The 18,995-nt window shown below is 49.0% G+C and overlaps 1 protein-coding gene and 1 non-coding gene across 2 annotated transcripts; one reads left to right on the plus strand and one right to left on the minus strand.

Moving 5' to 3' along the window:
- Window positions 1–221: 221 nt before the first annotated feature.
- Window positions 222–11,703, plus strand: PHF24 (PHD finger protein 24). The gene is made up of 7 exons (XM_008695157.2): window positions 222–599; window positions 1,264–1,449; window positions 5,350–5,428; window positions 5,753–5,958; window positions 6,305–6,465; window positions 6,772–6,867; window positions 7,190–11,703. Exons 1-7 carry the CDS (start codon window positions 222–224, stop codon window positions 7,284–7,286), a joined length of 1,203 nt encoding a protein of 400 aa, XP_008693379.1. The 3' UTR covers window positions 7,287–11,703.
- Window positions 11,704–13,483: 1,780 nt separating this feature from the next.
- Window positions 13,484–13,590, minus strand: LOC121103168. Its single transcript, XR_005835326.1, has one exon. It is a non-coding gene; the product is annotated as a U6 spliceosomal RNA (small nuclear RNA).
- Between the last annotated feature and the right edge of the window lie 5,405 nt (window positions 13,591–18,995).

Below are 18,995 nucleotides of genomic sequence, written 5' to 3' on the forward strand. Positions count from 1 at the left end.
ACAAATAGGAAAACCAAAATCACACGGCCAATCAGAAATAGAATCAGGGTCTTTTGACTCTTTAATAAGTGCTTTCTCCACCCCACCATGGCACTAAGTTCCAGAAGAGGGAAAAAGTATTTAATAGCACTTGCCACTTAGGTGAATAGTTGAAATTGATCAGCTTGATGTGGTCAGCCATTGGCTGAATCTGGGCCCCTCTGCTTTTTGTCTACAGAGCCATGGGGGTGTTGATGTCCAAGCGGCAGACAGTGGAGCAGGTACAGAGGGTGAGCCTGGCTGTGTCTGCCTTCAAGGATGGGCTACGGGACAGGCCTTCCATCCGACGCACCGGTGAGCTTCCAGGGTCCCGCCGTGGTACTGTAGAGGGCTCTGTCCAGGAGGTACAGGAGGAGAAAGAAGCAGAGGCAGGTACCCCGGTGCTCCAAGAAGAGGGCAGTGTCAACCGTGCAGCCTGGGAGAGGCTCCGAGATGGGCGTGGAGTGGAGCCAGAGGAGTTTGACAGGACTAATCGTTTCACACCCCCTGCCTTCATCCGCCCCACCCGGAAGCTGGATGATGACAAGCCTCCTGATATCTGCTTGGAGCCCAGAGAACTTGTGAGTATCCAGTTAGGGCACAGTCCTCAAGTCTTAGACCTTCTGAGGATTAGGGAGCAAGACAGGGAGGCCTGGGTATAGTTAAAGTGAGACTCAAAAAGAAAATAACTCCAGAAAGGTGCAGTTGAGTCCAGAACAATCTTTGCATTTCTTTTACAAGAATAAAAATGTTACATCCTGGATTGGTCTGAGTGAAAGACCGGAGACAGTGGGTCATAAGGAATGACGCCATGGCAGGTCCTTCGCCATCCGTCTCACTAAGGTATAGCAGTATTCCCTGTAGGAGGCATTCAGAAATTTGTGGGCATTCAAGGTGATCATCACTGGGAGTTGCTACTGGGTTTTGGTGCCAAGAAAACCAGGGATGCTAAATATCCTGCAATGTCTGAGACAGTCTTTCAGAACAGATTAATTTTTCCAAAAATTTTAATACTATCCCGGTTCAGAAACATGGTCACAGAAACCTGAGCAGATGGAAGAGGTTGCTGGTTCTTGTCTTGCAGAGAGAAAGCTCTATCACCTTAACACTGGCCTCAGTTGGAATTGTTCCCCTGGGCTGCTCCAGGGATATTCAGCCCCATGTGGGTATTTCTGTGTTTGGTGGCCATAGGATCTTGCCGCCTACACTAGAATGAATACACTCTCTATTTATTCTTTTTGCCAGGTTGTCAACGATGAGATGTGTGATGTCTGTGAGGTCTGGACAGCTGAGAGCCTCTTCCCATGCAGGATCTGCACCAGGGTTTTCCATGATGGCTGCCTGCGCCGCATGGGCTACATCCAAGGAGATGGTGCAGCAGAGGTGACCGAGACAGCCCACACAGAAACCGGCTGGAGCTGCCACTACTGTGTAAGCCTAGACTGCAGGGACTGTGGGCTGCAGCACCGCGGGGAACTTGGCACTACTCTGGAGACCCAGTCTTAGAACACTGATTTCTAGGCAGTAACCTGAAAGAGTTTTCCAGTAGTAGATACAGGGATCCTCAAACTTGAGCAAGCTTTTTTTACCTCAGTACTATGACATTTTGGACACCGGAAATTTTTGTCGTGGGGGATGTGTGCAATGTAGTATGTTTAGCAGCATCCCTGGCCTCCACCCCATTAGATGTCAGTAGCACCCACCCCCAGTTGTGACAACCAAAAATGTCTCCAGATATTACCCAATGTGTCCTAGGGGAGCAAACTCATCCCAATTGAGAAACACTGAGCTAGAGGAATCAATGGGTAGGATGAGGCCTAATTACTCAAAAGTAATTCTGCTTGGAGTAGTGCTTCTCTAATAGTCTGTACCTGTCATTCATTGTACTCATCTGAAAAACCATTTTAATCAGCTTGTTTCCAATAAGGATAGGTTCTAACACAGTAACACTGCTTAGTCCTAAGATCATCACTTGGCCTACCACCTAACTCTTAGGAGCATTTGTTCTTCATCTCTAATGTGATCATTATGTAAATTAACAAAGGTCCATTGATTCAGAACTTTGCAAATTATATATAAATGCCTTCCAACTTTTTAAAAAGATTTTGTTTATTTGACAGAGAAAGAGAGCACAAGCAGGGGGAGCAGAAGAGGGAGAGGGAGAAGCAGACCCCCACTGAACAGGGAGCCAGATGCGGGGCTTGATCCCAGGACCCTGGGATCATAACCTGAGCTGAGATCAAGAGTCAGATGCTTAACTGAGCTACCCAGGTGCCCTGACTGAACGGTTTTTTAAGGGCGTATGCAGTGCCATAGTCAGATCTTTGCTGTGTGGGGAATGAATCAGAGGGGCAAAGTCTAGAGACATGGAGAACAGTTAGTTAGCTGTTGCTATAGTGCAGGTAAGACAAGATGAGTGGCTAACCTAAGACGAGAATAGAAAAGAGGAGATTTGAGGGGTATTAATAGGTAGATCAATAGGACCTGCTGACTTACTGGATGTGAGGGATGAAGGGGAGAAATGAGTTGGTATTGGTAACTGGAGGGGTGGTATTACAATTCAGAGAGGTAAGAAATTTAGAGAGGACAGGTTTTGGGGGGAAAGAGGAGTTCATTTTGGGGCATGATGAGTGTGAAGTACCTGTGAGGCATCAAGATGGATATAAGTCCAAGAGACAAGAAATTTAGGTCTGGACACCCAGGTTTGGGAATCATTTGTGTTTATTTTATTTCTTTTAAAGATTTTATTTATTTATTTGACAGAGACAGCCAGCGAGAGAGGGAACACAGGCAGGGGGAGTGGGAGAGGAAGAAGCAGGCTCCCAGCGGAAGAGCCTGATGTGGGGCTCGATCCCAGAACGCTGGGATCACACCCTGACCTGAAGGCAGACACTTAACGACTGCACCACCCAGGCACCCCGGGAATCATTTGTGTTTAGATGGTAGCTGTAGCCACTGAAGTAGATGAAATAACCCAGGGATAGAGTGTGTGCAATGAAAAAAGAAGAGTGTTAACAACAGAACCCCAAGGAAGACCAGCATTTAGGACTGTGACAAGAAATTAACTAAGGGAACTCAAATGGTCAGAGAAGGTAGGAGGAGAATCAGTCGAGAGTACGGGAAGCCAAGAAAAGAGAGTGGCACAAGCAGGGGGTAGATGGTAATGTTAACAGTGGTGATACAACTACGATGGGACTTTACTGATTTTCTATTTTCTCTAGTTTCCTTATTTTACATAATAATTCTCATAAATATTTAAATCCCTCCCAAAAAGAGGAGGCAATAAGGAAGTCCTAAATACCTCATGGAGGTCAAGTAAGAAGATGCCTGAGAAAAGGTCACTAGACATGACTGTCAGGTTATGGTGACTTTAAGAAGAACCAATCCAGCAGAATGACAGATGCAGAAGCTGAATTATAGGTGGTTGAGGAGCCACAAGGAGATGATGGAGTCTTTTCAAGAAGCCTGGCTGGGAAGGGAAGAAAGGGGAGGAGCTTGGAAGAAACCTTTGTAAAAAGTCTGGCAAGTGGTAGTAATGAAGGTAGGACTGTGACAGAAAGCCAGGAAGGGTTAGGAAGGAGACACCTTCAACCGGGTCCCACATCAGCAGAACACTGCGGGGCAGAGTTGCTGTGAGTGAAAAGGCTGGTGTTTGGCGGGGTGGTGACTAGAGAAGATGGTATATAGAGCAGGGTCTACTGTGACATACTTCAGCTGGGGAAAGGGTGTGTAAGTGGCTGGAAATAACTGTTCTATACTTGATTTTATAGACAAGCCATAGATAAAGTGATATTTGTTAGAAAGTGGCACATCTCTGCTTTCTTCGAGGCAGTAGGAAGAAGAGGGGGGATCTGCTGAGATGTTTCTTAGAAGATATCCGCAGGATAATAGAACATTAAAGCAAGATTTAAATTCTATTCAGATATGCTGAGAAATGGATATGAATCTGGGTTTTGTCTTTTTAAAAGTTGGAAGGCAGGGAGCCTGGGTGGCTCAGTGGGTTAAGTGTCTACCTTTGGCTCAGGTCATGATCCCAGGATCCTGGGATCAAGCCCCGCATCTGGCTCCCTGTTCTGGCTCCCTCAGGTCATGATCCACACTGGGTGTGCAGCCTACTTAAAACACAAACATTTGGTGACTACCCTTTGCCCTCAGAATAAAAGCCCATTGGAAGGGCTCAATAATGGGCATTTAAGGCACTTCACAGTCAGGCTTCTGCCTACCTCTCCCTTATCTTTTGTCATTCCTCTTTACTCTCCCTCCACACACAGACACCAACCCCTACAATCCAGCCCCACTGAACATTTCACAATGTTTTACCCCACTGTGCCCAGCATATACCAGGTGCTCAATAAGTGTTTATTGAAAGAATTGTTTGAGTTCTTTATGAAATCCACAAATGAATACTCATGAAATGTCTGCTCTTCTTTGCTGGTATTTTTTTTTTAAGATTTTTAAAATTTATTTATTCGACAGGATAGAGACAGCCAGCTAGAGAGGGAACACAAGCAGGGGGAGTAGGAGAGGAAGAAGCAGGCTCATACCGGAGGAGCCTGATGTGGGGCTCGATCACATAACGCCGGGATCACGCCCTGAGCCGAAGGCAGACGCTTAACCGCTGTGCCACCCAGGCGCCCCATTTGCTGGTATTTTAAGAGAGAAAAATAACCTACTAGAAAGAATCTTTGACAGCTTACAAACTATAAGACTGTAAATTAGTATTAATAAAATAACATATCACTGCTGTTTTGGAATTAAAATGTCTATGGCACCACAAAAAAAAAAACAACACCTCATTTGGTTTTAGGAACTTCGTCATGATGGCATCTCTTTCAAAACCATTCTGGATTATTTAAAGTAATACAGCCTACTAGGAGCAGAGTTACAATTAAACTTCTTTTTTAACTGAAATACTCTTTGAGCACAGTCTAACATAGAGGCCAAATACGTAAAATGAATAAAGACGGAGCTGCAGGCACAACCCTGCCTGCTTATTAGTCCCCTTTTCCCTTGCAGCAGCTTCCTAAGGTACTTCAAAGTATTCCCTAGGGTATCTCAGAGAATAATTTAAAAACTGTTTAGTAAAAGGGTCTCAGGTCTAGAATCAAGATACCTGGCTTCTGGAGAAGATTCTGCTCCAGAGCTGGGCAACTCTGAGCAAATCCTTTCCCCTTTCTGGAGCTTCAGTCTCCTTGATTATGATTAGAGGCTGGGATTAGATGATCCCAGAATTGCCTTCAAGTTGAAATACAATTTCCATCCTTCTTGATCCTTGGCCTTTCTTTTTTACTGGTCTATATGGCTACTGACTCACATCCTTCTTTTTTTCAGGATAATCTCAACTTGCTGCTAACTGAAGAGGAAATGTACAGCCTCACAGAGACCTTTCAGCAGTGTAAAGTCATTCCTGGTAAGGCTGGACAGTGCTGCCAGATGGAGAGGGGCTGGCACATTTTTCCTCTGTACTTTCTAGGATGAACCATAAAAGGAGTATGCTGGAATTTGAAGAGTATGGGTAAATAGGTCCCTGTTCCCAAACTGTTGGCCAGCAGGGGCACCCACACATCCACCCATCTTCCCCACCCACCACAGCCTGAATTATACTGGCTATAGGAGACAAAGACTCCATGAAAGCTATGGATGTAGGTGTTCTGGAGGGTACCCTAAAGTAAATGGAGGTGCCCCCGAGGCTGAGGAAAGGGTGGGTTTGGCTAGTATGGGGTGCCTCCCACAGATTGCTCCCTGACACTGGAGGACTTCCTACGCTACCGCCACCAAGCAGCAAAGCGGGGGAACAGTGACAGGGCTCTAAGCGAGGAGCAAGAGGAGCAGGCAGCCCGCCAGTTTGCAGCCCTGGACCCTGAACATCGAGGACACATAGAGTGGCCTGACTTCTTGTCCCATGAGTCCCTCCTACTTCTGCAGCAATTGCGTCCCCAGGTGAGGGCCAGCTGGGGTGAATGTCTATGGGATACTGGGTGAGAGAGACCTAGGAAGCATGCTGAGCAGGTTGGAGGAGCACTGGGTACTGTCTTAGCAGGGACCATAGCAGGAAAGGGCTCACATTCCACCCAGCAACAGGTGATCCAGGGCCTAAGCTGGGGAAACTTTCCAAGGAAGATTGATTTGCACTGGACCCAACTGCAAATGTTAATGCTACCAGAAAGGCTCTGGGCGGCTTCAAAGGGAGGCTGCAGAGGTGGTAATGGAGGTAGGATTCTCTGTGGCTTGACATTTTACAAAATCTTTTCAACCTCAAGATCTTAACTTGTCTCTTCTTCCCCAGAACTCTCTGTTAAGGCTTCTGACAGTCAAGGAGCGGGAGCGAGCCCGGGCCACCTTCCTGGCCCGGGGCAGCGGGAGCGCTATCAGTGAGGCAGAATGCCGTGGAGCCCAGCACTCTTGGTTCTGCAAACGCATTGCAGAGGCTCCTTCCTGCAGTGTCAGGTCTGTTCCCTACCAATCCCTGCCCCCACTCACATGCCCTCTTCCTTTTTCCACGCCAAATGGCCCTTGGTATGAAACGCACCTCTCTGTTTCTTCTGTCAACAGACGGGAGAGGACCTTCCTGCACATTAGGCAAAGGACATTGACTGTTATTGTTCAAGACATAGGGCATCCTCTACTCCAAACTGTCGCCCGTGTCAGAAAAGCGTGGACATGCATATCCAGAGCCGTGGGTTCCCCAGAGTTTGGGAGGGGCCAGACCTTTCACTTTCCCGCTCCTAAACCACATATTCTTGTGCCCAACAGCATCAGCCATGTGGGTCCCATAGCAGACAGCAGCCCAGCCAGCAGCAGCAGCAAGAGTCAGGACAAGGCTCTGCTGCCCACAGAGCAGGAGTCCAGGTGAGTAGGATCCCCTCACCGGGCTGTCTGCACTCCCAACATTTCAACACACACAAGCGGCCATCACCCACTGCTGCCCCAAAACAGCAAGTGCCTATCCCAGAAAAAAAGGCTCCAAAAATGTCCATTTGACCCCAAATCCATAGGGTCAGCCGGCTGGTCTGTCAGCTTGGAAGCACAGCCAGCCATACCTATGTCAGCCAAAAGCCAGGGCTTCCCTGAGCTTTGCCCAGCTTAAGCCGTACTGCCACCGGGATCAGGTCTCATGAGCATCCGGGCTCTGCAGCCAACCTCACAAACCTGTTCTTTGCTCCCACTCCAGATTTGTGGACTGGCCTACCTTCCTGCGGGAGAATGTTGTCTACATCTTGGCTGCTCGCCCCAACAGTGCCGCAATTCATCTGAAACCCCCGGGATAGCATGGAGCAGAGAAGCTCAGTTCGGGGACAGTGGTCTCCCTCCTCTCCTTTTTCTCTTTCTCTCTTTACCCCACCATCCTCTGGTACTGAGACTTGCGGGGATGGAGCACTGCCAGCATCTCAATTTGCCAATAAGCTTTATGGAACCGAAATCACTGCTCCCCTCACAACAGAGGCAGTATATGCATTGCTGCAGGGAAGAGCCCTGGGAGCTGTGGCAGTATCCACTCCTGGACCCAGCCCCCTGCCCTCACCTCACAGACTCGACCTGCCACTGCACACATATGTGCACGCGCGCGCACACACGCACGCACCCACGCCTAGCTGTCCACGCCTTCAGAGACCTGGTTCTTCTTGGTTGAAAAAGGACCAAAGTTCCTTTGTGAAGCTCCTGGTATAGATGAGAGGGGTCTCTATTCACTCCTTCTATTGGCCAGTTTTGATTTCCAATTGACAAGTCTCTGGCCAAGTGATTCTTAATAATAGGTCATATCAGACTCACATGCTGTCTTAGAGATGCTGATAGGCTCCCTCTTCCTCAGTTGAAAATCCCTTCTGTGGTGAGCCACTGTTCTGGTAGGCATGTGTTATGTCCTTCAGGTATGTGGGGTGGGTACATTATTGAAAACCACCACTGCACTTCAGCCCGCTGTTTATTTAAATTCTAATTCCTCGTGACAGAGAAGGCAACTAGTCTATGGAGTCCTAATTAGAAGAAGGGCAGGCAGCCCCTGCCAGGAACCCAGGATTCTAGGAACCTCTCAGCCAGGTCTTTCAAGTCCAAAAGTCTTTAGCAGAACAGTCAAAAACCAAGTTGAGCCATCCTGGCCCCTGTTTTACAGATGGGAACACATGGCCCAGAGCCCAAAGGGCCTGAATGGAACGAGTGTGATGGCAGGAGTCACAGCCCTCTGTATTAGGTGCTTCACCCAAGTCAGCTACCACAGAGACCTGAAGCCTGATCTCCAATGAGGACAAGGTTTGGATGGAAAATGAGAGGAGAAGGCCCATGATTTCCCATCTTTCCACCTCAGCCCAAATGCAGACCTAGAAGAGTGTGCCATTGTATGGAGAACAAGAGCCAGCCTCTTCCACAGCCCAAGAAAGAGCAACGAGGATTCCTTTCAACCACCCTGACACGCTGGAGCCAAGAAGAGGATTTGCATCTCAGCTTGCTTGCTTTCTTTCCTTCTTTCTTTTCTTTTATCTTTCCTTTTCTTTTCTTTCTTCTATCTCACCTCTTTAGCAGAGAAAGTCCAAGTAAAGCCTCACAGAAGGAGGTTCATCCTTCTCCCCCTCACTGAGATGTGGCCTGAGTTGCTGCTTCCCCCTGCTGCTCACTACATGTCTTTCCCCACCACGCCTGGCCTCTAAGTCCTGGCTGTCCTCCCGAAGTTCTCACTGAGCTCTCAAGTCACTGCCTGTTGTGGGTCAGCCCTGGCCTGGGAGTCCAGATTCTGTTTCCAATCTGAATACTAGAGAGGGGGTTGGTTCAGTCATGTGAAAGCTGACATATCTCCACTGCTCAAGGCACTTGTACTGAGTTGGGGGCTAACAGAAGAAGGAGCATACAGCTCAGTGTTGAGGTGCTCCGAGGAAAGTGGGGAGCTGCAACCAGGGTTGTGGTAACAGCGCCTTCTGTAGAAGCTGCCTGACCTAGAACAGGTTGTGAAGCTTTGGGGGTTGGATTATTCAGATCTAAAATGAAGCAGATAGAAGATGAATCTGGGTTCATGTGTATGGCTCTGAACATTTCAAAACAAAAACAGCTTTTTGTAAATACTGCTTAGCCATACTTCCAAGACTGATCAGTAAGAGGGGCCATTGTTCAGTTTAGCCAGAATGAAAAAAAAAAAAAAAGTGAAAGCACATGACTCTTGGGTCCAAGGACTGCCTCCGAGGCAGCCAGACCTGCAGTTTTGCACTGAAAAAGATTAAAGCACATTCAGCACAGGGGCTCTCGCTTACTCTCCTGGTAAATCACCCTGTATGCCAATGGCCTTGGGCTGCTGGATCTCACAGAGAGGGCATTTTGAGTAGAGACAAGCTCTGGGCTTTGTCTGAACAGCTTTTTTCTCTTGCCTCATCATCAGTCATAGGGACTGGAAATCTATCTTCTTGTTCCCTGATCTTTCACAGACAAGGTGATGCCTACCTCTCTGGAGCTGCAGCTTCTAGCTTTCTGTGGATGAGCGGTGAAAGACCATGGGCCAGATCAGGCCTGCTGCATCTCAGGGCCTGGCAAAGCAGGATTTCTTCCGTGATAGGATCAGGCCCATTTGGGACTATTCCTCTCCCTGTTCCAAGACAGCAAGTTTCCTTAGCAGGGGCATGCTACAGAGGGCCAGGGGACCCCAGCATAGAGTTCGCAGTCCACAAGAGTCCTAAGAAGCAGAAAAGCATGGAGGAGCGACTAACCTCTTGTCCATTAGGCATCTAGCTTTTACCAATGAAAAGATTATCTTGCTTCCCCAGACCAGAGTTGTAGAAGCCCCACCTCAACCCCCCTGTCTGGGATCTCCCTCTGCAGTGTTCTAATCCATGGAGCGCCTCTGCAGTACATATGAAGATGTTCAAACTTTTACAAACCAAGTGAAGCCCATTCCCTTTCCTTCTCATCATGCCTTTCCATCACTGTGACTATCTGAAATTCTGCCAAGTACAAAAATCAGTGCCTGACTCTAACGGTTTGAGAAAATGTTCTAGTCATTTCTTCTTGGCTGCCCAGAATTGAAATCAATGCTTTTTACAAACACGACCCACTCCACCCACTATCAACAGAGGTTAGGGGTGCTCCTCTGAAGACTCCTTACTAAGCCTGTTTTTCACCCAACACCCCTCTCCCTATGCTTAGATTTAAAGACAGGGAAATCTGGATGACACAGTGGAGCTGCAGGGACAGAAGGTAAGCTGAGGCAGTTAGCTGTGGCTACATAACCTCTCCAGGTCTGCTCTGTGGCTTCCTCTCCTGAGACCAGCCTTCCTCAACAGAGGCAGGCTCTGTGCTTTTGAGCAGTGGCCCTTTTGGATCCCAGAAATGGACCAGTTCCCTTGCTCCCAGGTACTGACCCACTCTCAAGTGCTTTCCTTCCTTTGAGAACAGCCAAAGCCATGAGCACATTGCCTCTTCCCACCTTCAGCCCAAGTGACTGGGGCTAAAGGATAGGCATACTTTTTAGCCCTGGTGCTCCCTATGGGATGCCACCTGGCCTTACTTGAGTGGCCAGATCTGGGAGTTCCCCCAACCCTATCACTAACATTGGAGGTACAGAATCAAACTGGGAAGAGGGCACCTCTCTGGGGTGTGAGCCCAGGATTGTGCCTAGGCCTCTTAGCTGAAGCACAACCTCAAGCACTGCAGGTCTCATGGCTTCAGTAAGAGCGGTGCAAGGAAGCCCTAAAGCCAAGAGGGAAGCTCAGCAGAAGCTTTCTGCAGGGCCTAAGGCTAGCCATGACCACCCCAGAGCCAAGAATAACCTCCAGGCAGGACTGGTAGCAGGCTCTAGTGATCCTACAAGCATGGCCCCTTCAGACTAGCAGAGTAAAGGCAGGTATATACTTGGCACTAAACAACAGAACAACCGGATGTCAGAACAACATCCTGGCAGCACCAGTAACCATAACCCCTTTTCACTCAATTTACAGTAGAATAAAATTGCTACTTTCCCTGTGCCACTTAGTTTGAATTTGCCCAGGATCTCTCTCCGGGACCCTGGCTGCAGCTCAGACAATAGAGATCTCCTGGATGGAGAATGGAAAATATTAATGCATCATACCTGTTCCCTATAGCTCAGTCCTGGAGTGTGGTAGGACTGGACATTCCCCCTGCTTTGCTTTCCCGCTGCCACTGCTTTTGGCAACCTTAAAAGGAAAGAAAATAAACAGGTAACAGAATTTCCACTAGACCCAACTAGCACTAAGGAAAACCTTCCCTCTGAGCCACATTACCTGATGACCTAGATTGTGGACGGTGTGTCACATCTGGTCTGGGCTAGTGACTAAGAAGTCCAATCACATTCCAGTTTGTATAGCATGGGTTGGCATGACATAGATGAGAATGTCAAGGTAGAAGCAGCAAGGCCTTTCCATATCCATGTGAAATAAAAGCCTTCAAGCTTACCCTCCTTTAAGAGATGGCCTGTGATCTGTCTCCCAGCCAAACATAGGCTTGTGAGGGGAGTTCTGAGAACACTCAAGTAACTGGAGGATCCAATGCCCTCTGGTCCCTCATGCCCTTCCTATGTTCTTTTCTGCAGAAGGTAACTTGACAGTAAGCTGAGGGGAATATCCCCAAGCCCTGTCTTCCCACCAGTACAGCTGCATGCTCCTCCCCATGGCTCAGCCTTCCCTCTTGAAGGAGCTGATGCTCCCAGAGTCTGGGCACAATGGAAATCATAATAAAGAGATTGCGATGCTATTTTGGCTTCCTACTTCCTGTTATTTGGGGCACCTGCTGAGTTTCTGTGTGGTTTCCTATCATTAGCTAATTCTGGAGTCAAAGGAGCTGCTATGGCCTCCAGGAAGAATGCAGTACACTGTGGCTCTTTCTAGAGCTTTCCTGGTGCTGACCTTCCCAAGAATCAAGTGATGGGAGGGAGGAGGTAGGGGCTCCACCATGGACACAGAGGGGGAAATGAAAGCACTGAAGAGAGAAGCCAGAATTTTCTAAGAAACTGAGGAAGAGGTAAGGCCTCCAAGCTGTTCTGCAATGTATTCTACCACCACCACCACCAAGGGCCAGTTTTAGACACATTTCTCTTCCCAATCCCTGCTGGGTGACAAAGTAGGGAAGCTAGTTGGCTACGTTTTCTGGTCTTCTGGGTCCTTCTTGGTAGAGAATTTCCTCCCCATTTTCTATCCCCATGATAGAGTTGGGCAAACTAAGGTCAAGAGAAGCTTTCAGAGGACTCTGAAATCCCCCTTTCATCTCCTTTACCTGATAAGAACAGAGCCAATACCTATAGTAGGCAGGAAATCATCTCTAGAGTGTGGATCAGCAGTGTATAGTCTTACCTCTAAACCATAGGGACCCCAAATACAAATCATTGTTAGTATTGTTGAGCATTTACTATGCACTGGGCAGTTCTAAGTGCTTTACATAAAATCATCTTCAAAACAACCCTGAGGTTTGTATTACAGATGAGAAAAGTGAGGAACAGAGGCTGTTTCTCAAGGTTACACAGTCACATAGGAAGCAGGGGAACCAGGTAGTCTGGCTTCAGTGCCCATGTTCTTAACCACTTCAGTGCTTCCTGTCAAGGTACACCTCAAGGAAACAGCTGCTGTGTAGCCTAGCATATCCCCTTTCCACCCTGGGAACAGACACATAAGCGGCCAGTCTTGTAGCCATGTCACAGGATTTCTTACAACCTGCACAGCTCACCCTATTCACTCACACTGCTCCCATACCTCTCCTCCCTGGAATTTGCAAATGGAGGTCCATCAGGCTCAGTTCAGCTTGAGATCTTAAGAGTCCCTTCTGTCTCCAAGTTCAATGAAGATGAGCATTAGGACAGAAAAAGAGACATAAAAGTTGGGCCTCTGTGGACCCTAATGAAAAGCAAGGTTTCCCCACCTTCAGTATGGCAATCCTGATGAACTTTAGATCCTCTTAGTATTGTTCCTCCTCCTGCCACTTGTTCCCAGGGCTGGCTGGAGCCTCGGTTCCACACAAACTTCCACTCACTCTGCCCTGCTTTGGTTCAAGTGCACTCTTATCTTTAGAGGAAGTCATTCCTCAAAGGGGAAAGAGTAGCTGCTAAATTTGCTAAACATGAAAGTGTTCTCTCTTTCACCCCACCCAAAGGGTTGCTTGGAGTTTGACCTTGCTGAGCTTGTTTCCTCATCTGTAAAAGTCTGGGAAGCAATTCCTGTCCTGTCTCCTGGGCTGATAGTTGAGTGAAGACAGAATTAGTTTGGGAAGAGGAAAGAGCTTCATACACTATAAGGCATTAAGTGAGCAGCAAGGATTTCTGGGCCTATCTAAAAGTGTGCATGTATCATCTTCCATCCTCCCACAATCACAGGCATAGTCGGGGGTACCGCTAATGGCCTCTGTCCACAGTGCTGAAGTCACAGCAGAGACTGCAGGGGATCTTCAGTCCCTCTTTTTTTTTTGTTTTCTTTTTTGGTAATATACTAATTTATTCATATATACATTCACTTTACATTATTACATTTTAACATTCATCAAAACCAAAAATATGGAACACTTCATGAATTTGCATGTCATCCTTGTGTCCGGGCCATGCTAATCTTCTCTGTATTGTTCCAGTTTTAGAATATGTGCTGCTAAAGCCAGCACTTCAGTTCCTCCTGTCCCACCTTTATTTATTTTTTTTTAAAGATTTTATTTATTTGACAGAGATAGAGACAGCCAGCGAGAGAGGGAACACAAGCAGGGGGAGTGGGAGAGGAAGAAGCAGGCTCACAGCGGAGGAGCCTGATGTGGGGCTCGATCCCACAATGCCGGGATCACGCCCTGAGCCGAAGGCAGATGCCCAACCGCTGTGCCACCCAGGCGCCCCCCTGTCCCACCTTTAAGTAAACATAAATGTGGAGCTTTCCAAGCCCAGGGATTGTTCTAAAATGCAGAAGGTATTGCAAATAAATATTTGTTTCATTTACTTCAAGTATCTTTGTTTTTAAAATAAATATACCACTCCTTCCAAAATTGTAACATTTGGGCAATTGTACATTTGTGACATTATACAAATGGGCAAGATGTGATCCAGCAGCTCAGAAAGAAGAGGTTATACTCTTCAGTTGATATGGAGGAACAACATGAGGTAGCTACCAAAAAACTGATGTAAGGTGAGGCTATGTAGAAAGAAGTTCAGAGTCAGATGAGGGAGGCAGGCCGGCTCATTTGTACACTGCACCAGCACTCCTGGAAAAAGCTAGTCAGAGCCAGGCACCATGAACTGAAATCCAGCCAGGGGAGCATGGTCTTAGGGGCTGGAATGGAACAAGGCAGAAGAGGACCATGAAGGCCTGAGAGGTATCTCAACCTAGAAAGGAGCAGACTTGAGGGATGTAGATGGCTGATGTCTGACAGATGGGACTGATGAGGTCAATGTAACCTCAAAGGAGCTAAGACCAAAGGTGTAGGAAAGGCAGATTTTTGTTCAATAGGACCAAAAGGTAACTGGATACCAGGGAAGGTAGTGAAGCTGTAGATGACAGAAATGTTGAGTTGGGGGTGGGATGCCTTACCAGGTATACAGTCCTCTTGCGATATGTGATGCCTGTAAATGGTTAAGCACCTTCTGGTGTATGCCCAGCCCTGAGCCCACCTGAGCTAGAGGCAGATTCAAGATTGTACAGACACACATGACCACAAGACATTAGAATAACTGGGTTGCGAAACTTAATTTCTTTAGTTCAGCCTCATAGACTGTTGTGCCTCCAGCTCTGGGTCCTGACCTGAGAGAAAAGAGCCAAGGTCTTAATATCCCTGACATCCCCTTTCCAGATCGGCTCTGGAAAGCCTGCCTCTAGAACCTGATGTTGCACGCCCTCTGTTGGTCATTTCTAGCACTATCCTCTCACTCCCAAGGCAAGAAATAAACCCTTTGAACACTTAGGTACCGGTACTTAGGGTCAGTGTAGCTTTAGACCAGGTGAGTACCAGGGAGTTAGATTGCTGGTCAGCGTCCAATCAGTGAACAGGATCAGAAGTGAATCTGTAGTTCAATTCAAGTAAGATTAGGGCTCATCCATGTCTAAAGGGCTTAGGCTAAAGCTGAGTTTGGGGAACTGTCTGGTCCAGGACTAAGGCCAAGGTCAGTGTCTCAGGTGAGGTTAAAGTTGGCACTCAGTGTGGAACTGAATTCTGGGTCCAAGTGTCAGCATGAAGTATGTATCCAGGTGAGATGCTAAGAGTCTGACTTCAGGAAGGAGTCAGTCTGCATCCAGAGGTCAATGAAGCATTCCTATACCGGGTAAAAGCTTCAGGTAATAAGCACCAGCCACAGGAGAACTCAAGCAGAGACATTGCTAGGGGAGAAGTATAAGGGTCGGGGGACAGAATGAAGTAGTCGCTAATTTCTAAGGGCCTTCCAACTTTAAAGATGGTAAAGGGCAGGCTAGAGCCACGGTCCCCTCAGAAAGTGTATCCCTATATTCCAGTTCCAACTTCCTGTGAAAGCCCCCCAACAACAATAGTATTGCCACATACAAGTCATAGGTATGGTTTGGGGACAGGAGAGGTCCAAGGACCAGTCCTGTCACTGCAGAGAGCTGGCAGCTGTGGATGTAGTCTTCCTTCCTCCCTCCCATTCTGTTTCTACTGGCAACAGGGCCTAGCAGCCTCCCACACCTAGATCTTAGCAACCGTGGGAGCCCCTGGCAACTGCTGCCATGGTGACAAGACAGGGAACTAAGAATGGGCTTGGGGGGGGAGCACTTCCTCTGGAGCCTTCAGGATATGTGCAAGATAGGGGGCTCCCCCTCCCATACACAGTCTGGGAGGGAACATGTGCTCCTGTCTAAACACCTCCTCACTGGCACCCACCCCCGCCCCTGCCCCCGGGTTCCGGTTCCCTCAGGGTGAGAAAATGAGGGACACCTAGGGTTATGACGTCTCCATAGGAAGGGAGGGGAATGCGGGTGTTCAGAACTGACATGATCACAGATTCATGCGTTCACTGGTAGTCAACGTGTCCACATCCATGACGCTGTTCCATCATGCAGACACAGACATACACAGTCATTTCATCACATATGTATACTAGCACAAACTCACATACACAACAAATAACACAGAATCAGGCATATTACCACACAAAAATATTACACAAATAGACACAGATACACTTTCCCTTACAAATCACACTACAGATACAACAGTACAAATAACTCCCAATCAGACCTGAACGTCAAACAGATGCACTCACACATCCAGATATCTGTGAACATACAGAGTAACAGTTAACTTTGCTGAGCAAGAACTACATACCAAGCTCAGAACTACATGCACAGCATGTGTTACCTTAATTAACCCCCAGAACAACCCTATGAGGTACTGCTCTTTTCTATACCCAGGATACAAAGACAGAAATGAGGCACAGATGTGGCAAGTAACTTCACGAGGTCAACAGAGCCTACGTTCTTACACCTATGCCACACTGTGCACCCTGGTTCCTAATGCACACCTGAAACCCAGGACAATAGAACACAGGGTGGAAATAGAGAACCCAGCACACAATGGAATCTATGCCACCAGCACCTGAAGGTATGGCCCTGCACCCCCGAAGGTCTAAGCCCACAATATAGCATTAGCAGGGACCAGGTAAGGGCCAATGACTAAACTCTCTGCCTCCGTGTTGGCACAGGCAAGGCTGGAGGAGGCAAAACAGACAGAACTGGAATAGGAGGAAGTAGAGCCACCCACAGCCAGGGCCCCCATGAGTCTGGAGGTGGCGGAGTGAGATCTCCCAGATCGAAGTAGCCAGCACCTGTCCTGAGCCCCCTCATTCTACCTTGCCCATCTCCGTGTCCCACAACTGTTCCATTCCTTCATCATCCTATCTCCCCTCCCTTCTAGTCTTTGTTCCCCACTTCTCCTTCCCTTCTCAACCCTTCTCCTTACCTCCCACCCTATCTCCTCTCCCCTCTTCTTCCCATCCCCCTCACCTCATCTTCCCTCCCTCCTCTCATTTCCCTCATCCCACCTTTTCTCCATCCTCTTCTTACCCCGCTTCCTTTCCTTACTTCAGAGCTCACACCCCTTTACACACTAGGATCACCATGGTGAATACTAGAAAGAAGGCAGATAATGGAGAATATGTAGATCTGACCTCAGGACCCCCTAGATCTCTCTCCTGCTCTGCTCTGCTGTGGCCCAGGTACTGATGTTCTCCAAGCCTCAGTGTCTGGTTCTATCCAGACTGCATGAACTCAAGGGTGTCCAAACTGTTTCTGGGAAATGGGAAAGAAAGAGAGGTGAGAGCTTCTGCCCTGGCCCTTCCTTTGTCCTCAAACCTCCCCAAGAACTCCTTCCCCCTCCTCACCCCCGGATAACCCCCTCCCCACCCCCGCTCCCTGTAGCACAGATGGGCCTGGGAGACAGTGACGTGGGCGCCAGGCACCGTGTCTGCTCAAGCGACGGCTTCCGCTGGCTACCGCCTCCGCAGCCCTGCCTGCTCTGAACAGCGGGGACACTAGGGCTGAGATTTAATGGGGGAGAGAGGGGGATGGGACTGAGATGGGAGATTCTGGGTGTGTTAAGGAAATCATGTGGAGCTGAGATGAAGGGTTAAAGAGGGGAGTTAGGATAGGAGAGATCACACGAGTAGATAACAGATTAAGAATAGGATAAAACAGAAGACTTGGGGGGGGGGAGGAGATCATACCCAGCCAAGAAGAGGGGAAAGAAAGGGTGGGCTAACATTTGGGAACTCAAGAGGAAAGTAGGATGAAAGATTACAGAGAGGACGTTAATGACAATTGTGGGGGCTGCTGAGGAGGGGCTGCTCACAAGGGAGCTAGGATGAGGGGATTATACAGAGGATGAAAAGGGGACTCACTAAGGGAATGAGGAGACGCTAAACCTGGGGAGAACTACCAGGTTACAAAGGAGAAAGCGGAAGGGTGCTTAAATTCTGCATGTCTATCAGGGTCTGTTTTGTTAGGTCACCTCAGGTCAATTCCGGGTCAAGATAAGGTAAAGCTGAATTAGGTCTGGTCCAGGTCAGTTCACAGCTCCGATGTAAGACAGGTAAGAAGGGGTGACCTTTTGACCCTGGTCGAGGAACTACACCTCGCACAGCACACTACTCTCTCCCCGACCCTCCTAAATGAAAAAAGGAAAGAATGCCCGGAGTCACCGCCAACTGGCAGGCAGTTTTCCTTTAAGGCTGCCTTTGACGTTACACAGGTTCCAGAAGATTCTCCCGGGATTCGAGCGGTGGCCAGTACGTCCCACCTTCTCAAACCCGAGATTGGACTAATATAGTTGCCCCCAGTCTCGGGTCTGAGCCCCACAGACCAACCAATAAAATCAAAGGGCGCGTAGAGTTGCCGCCCTCTGTCCCTTTCACCAATGACACGACGAGCTAGCGAAGAGGTGTGGTTGACTGATCCCAGAGTGCACCAATCAGACCGACACCAATCACTGCCCGGAATGTGTGCGCGTGTGGCCGGGTGACAGGGGCGGAGAATGGGCGGCTATCACCAAGGCACTCGTTGAAGGCTGTCCAATTACAGCGGAGGCTGAGCTGAGTGACGGGCAGGCCGCGCAATGGGCGGCGCGGAGGCGGAGCCGTGGGGGCGGGTTCCCCGGCCCGCTGTCTGCGGCCGGCGGGCAGGCGACTCCTGTCCCGAGTGGAGGCGGCGGAGCTGGAGCCAGGGGAGGGGGCAGCGGCTGTCTACGGACCGCGGTGGCGCCCGCAGCTCCTCACTGGTGAGGGCACCCAGCCAGGACTCAGGGGTCCCGGGAGCGGGGGCGTCGCGGAGCCAGGGGTCCTGGTGTAGGGGGTGGGGGGAGATTGGGGGGGTGGCGCTGGGACACTGAAGGCCCATCGTTTCTTCTGCCGTGGTGGTGCGGGGACTGGGGTCTGGAAGGTGCTCGATGTCTGCGACCCTCTAACCGGGGGCAGCCAGAGTCTGAGCTGGGGGGAGGGTCGGGCCGGGTCGGATTAGGTTCCGTGGGCGGAGGCGTTTCTGAGCCAGCCCCGCCTGTCAGCGCCGGTGACATCACCGACCACC

This window comes from Ursus maritimus, unplaced genomic scaffold (genome assembly GCF_017311325.1).
Source record: "Ursus maritimus isolate PB19 unplaced genomic scaffold, ASM1731132v1 scaffold_17, whole genome shotgun sequence".
Classification (NCBI taxonomy): Eukaryota; Metazoa; Chordata; class Mammalia; order Carnivora; family Ursidae; genus Ursus; species Ursus maritimus.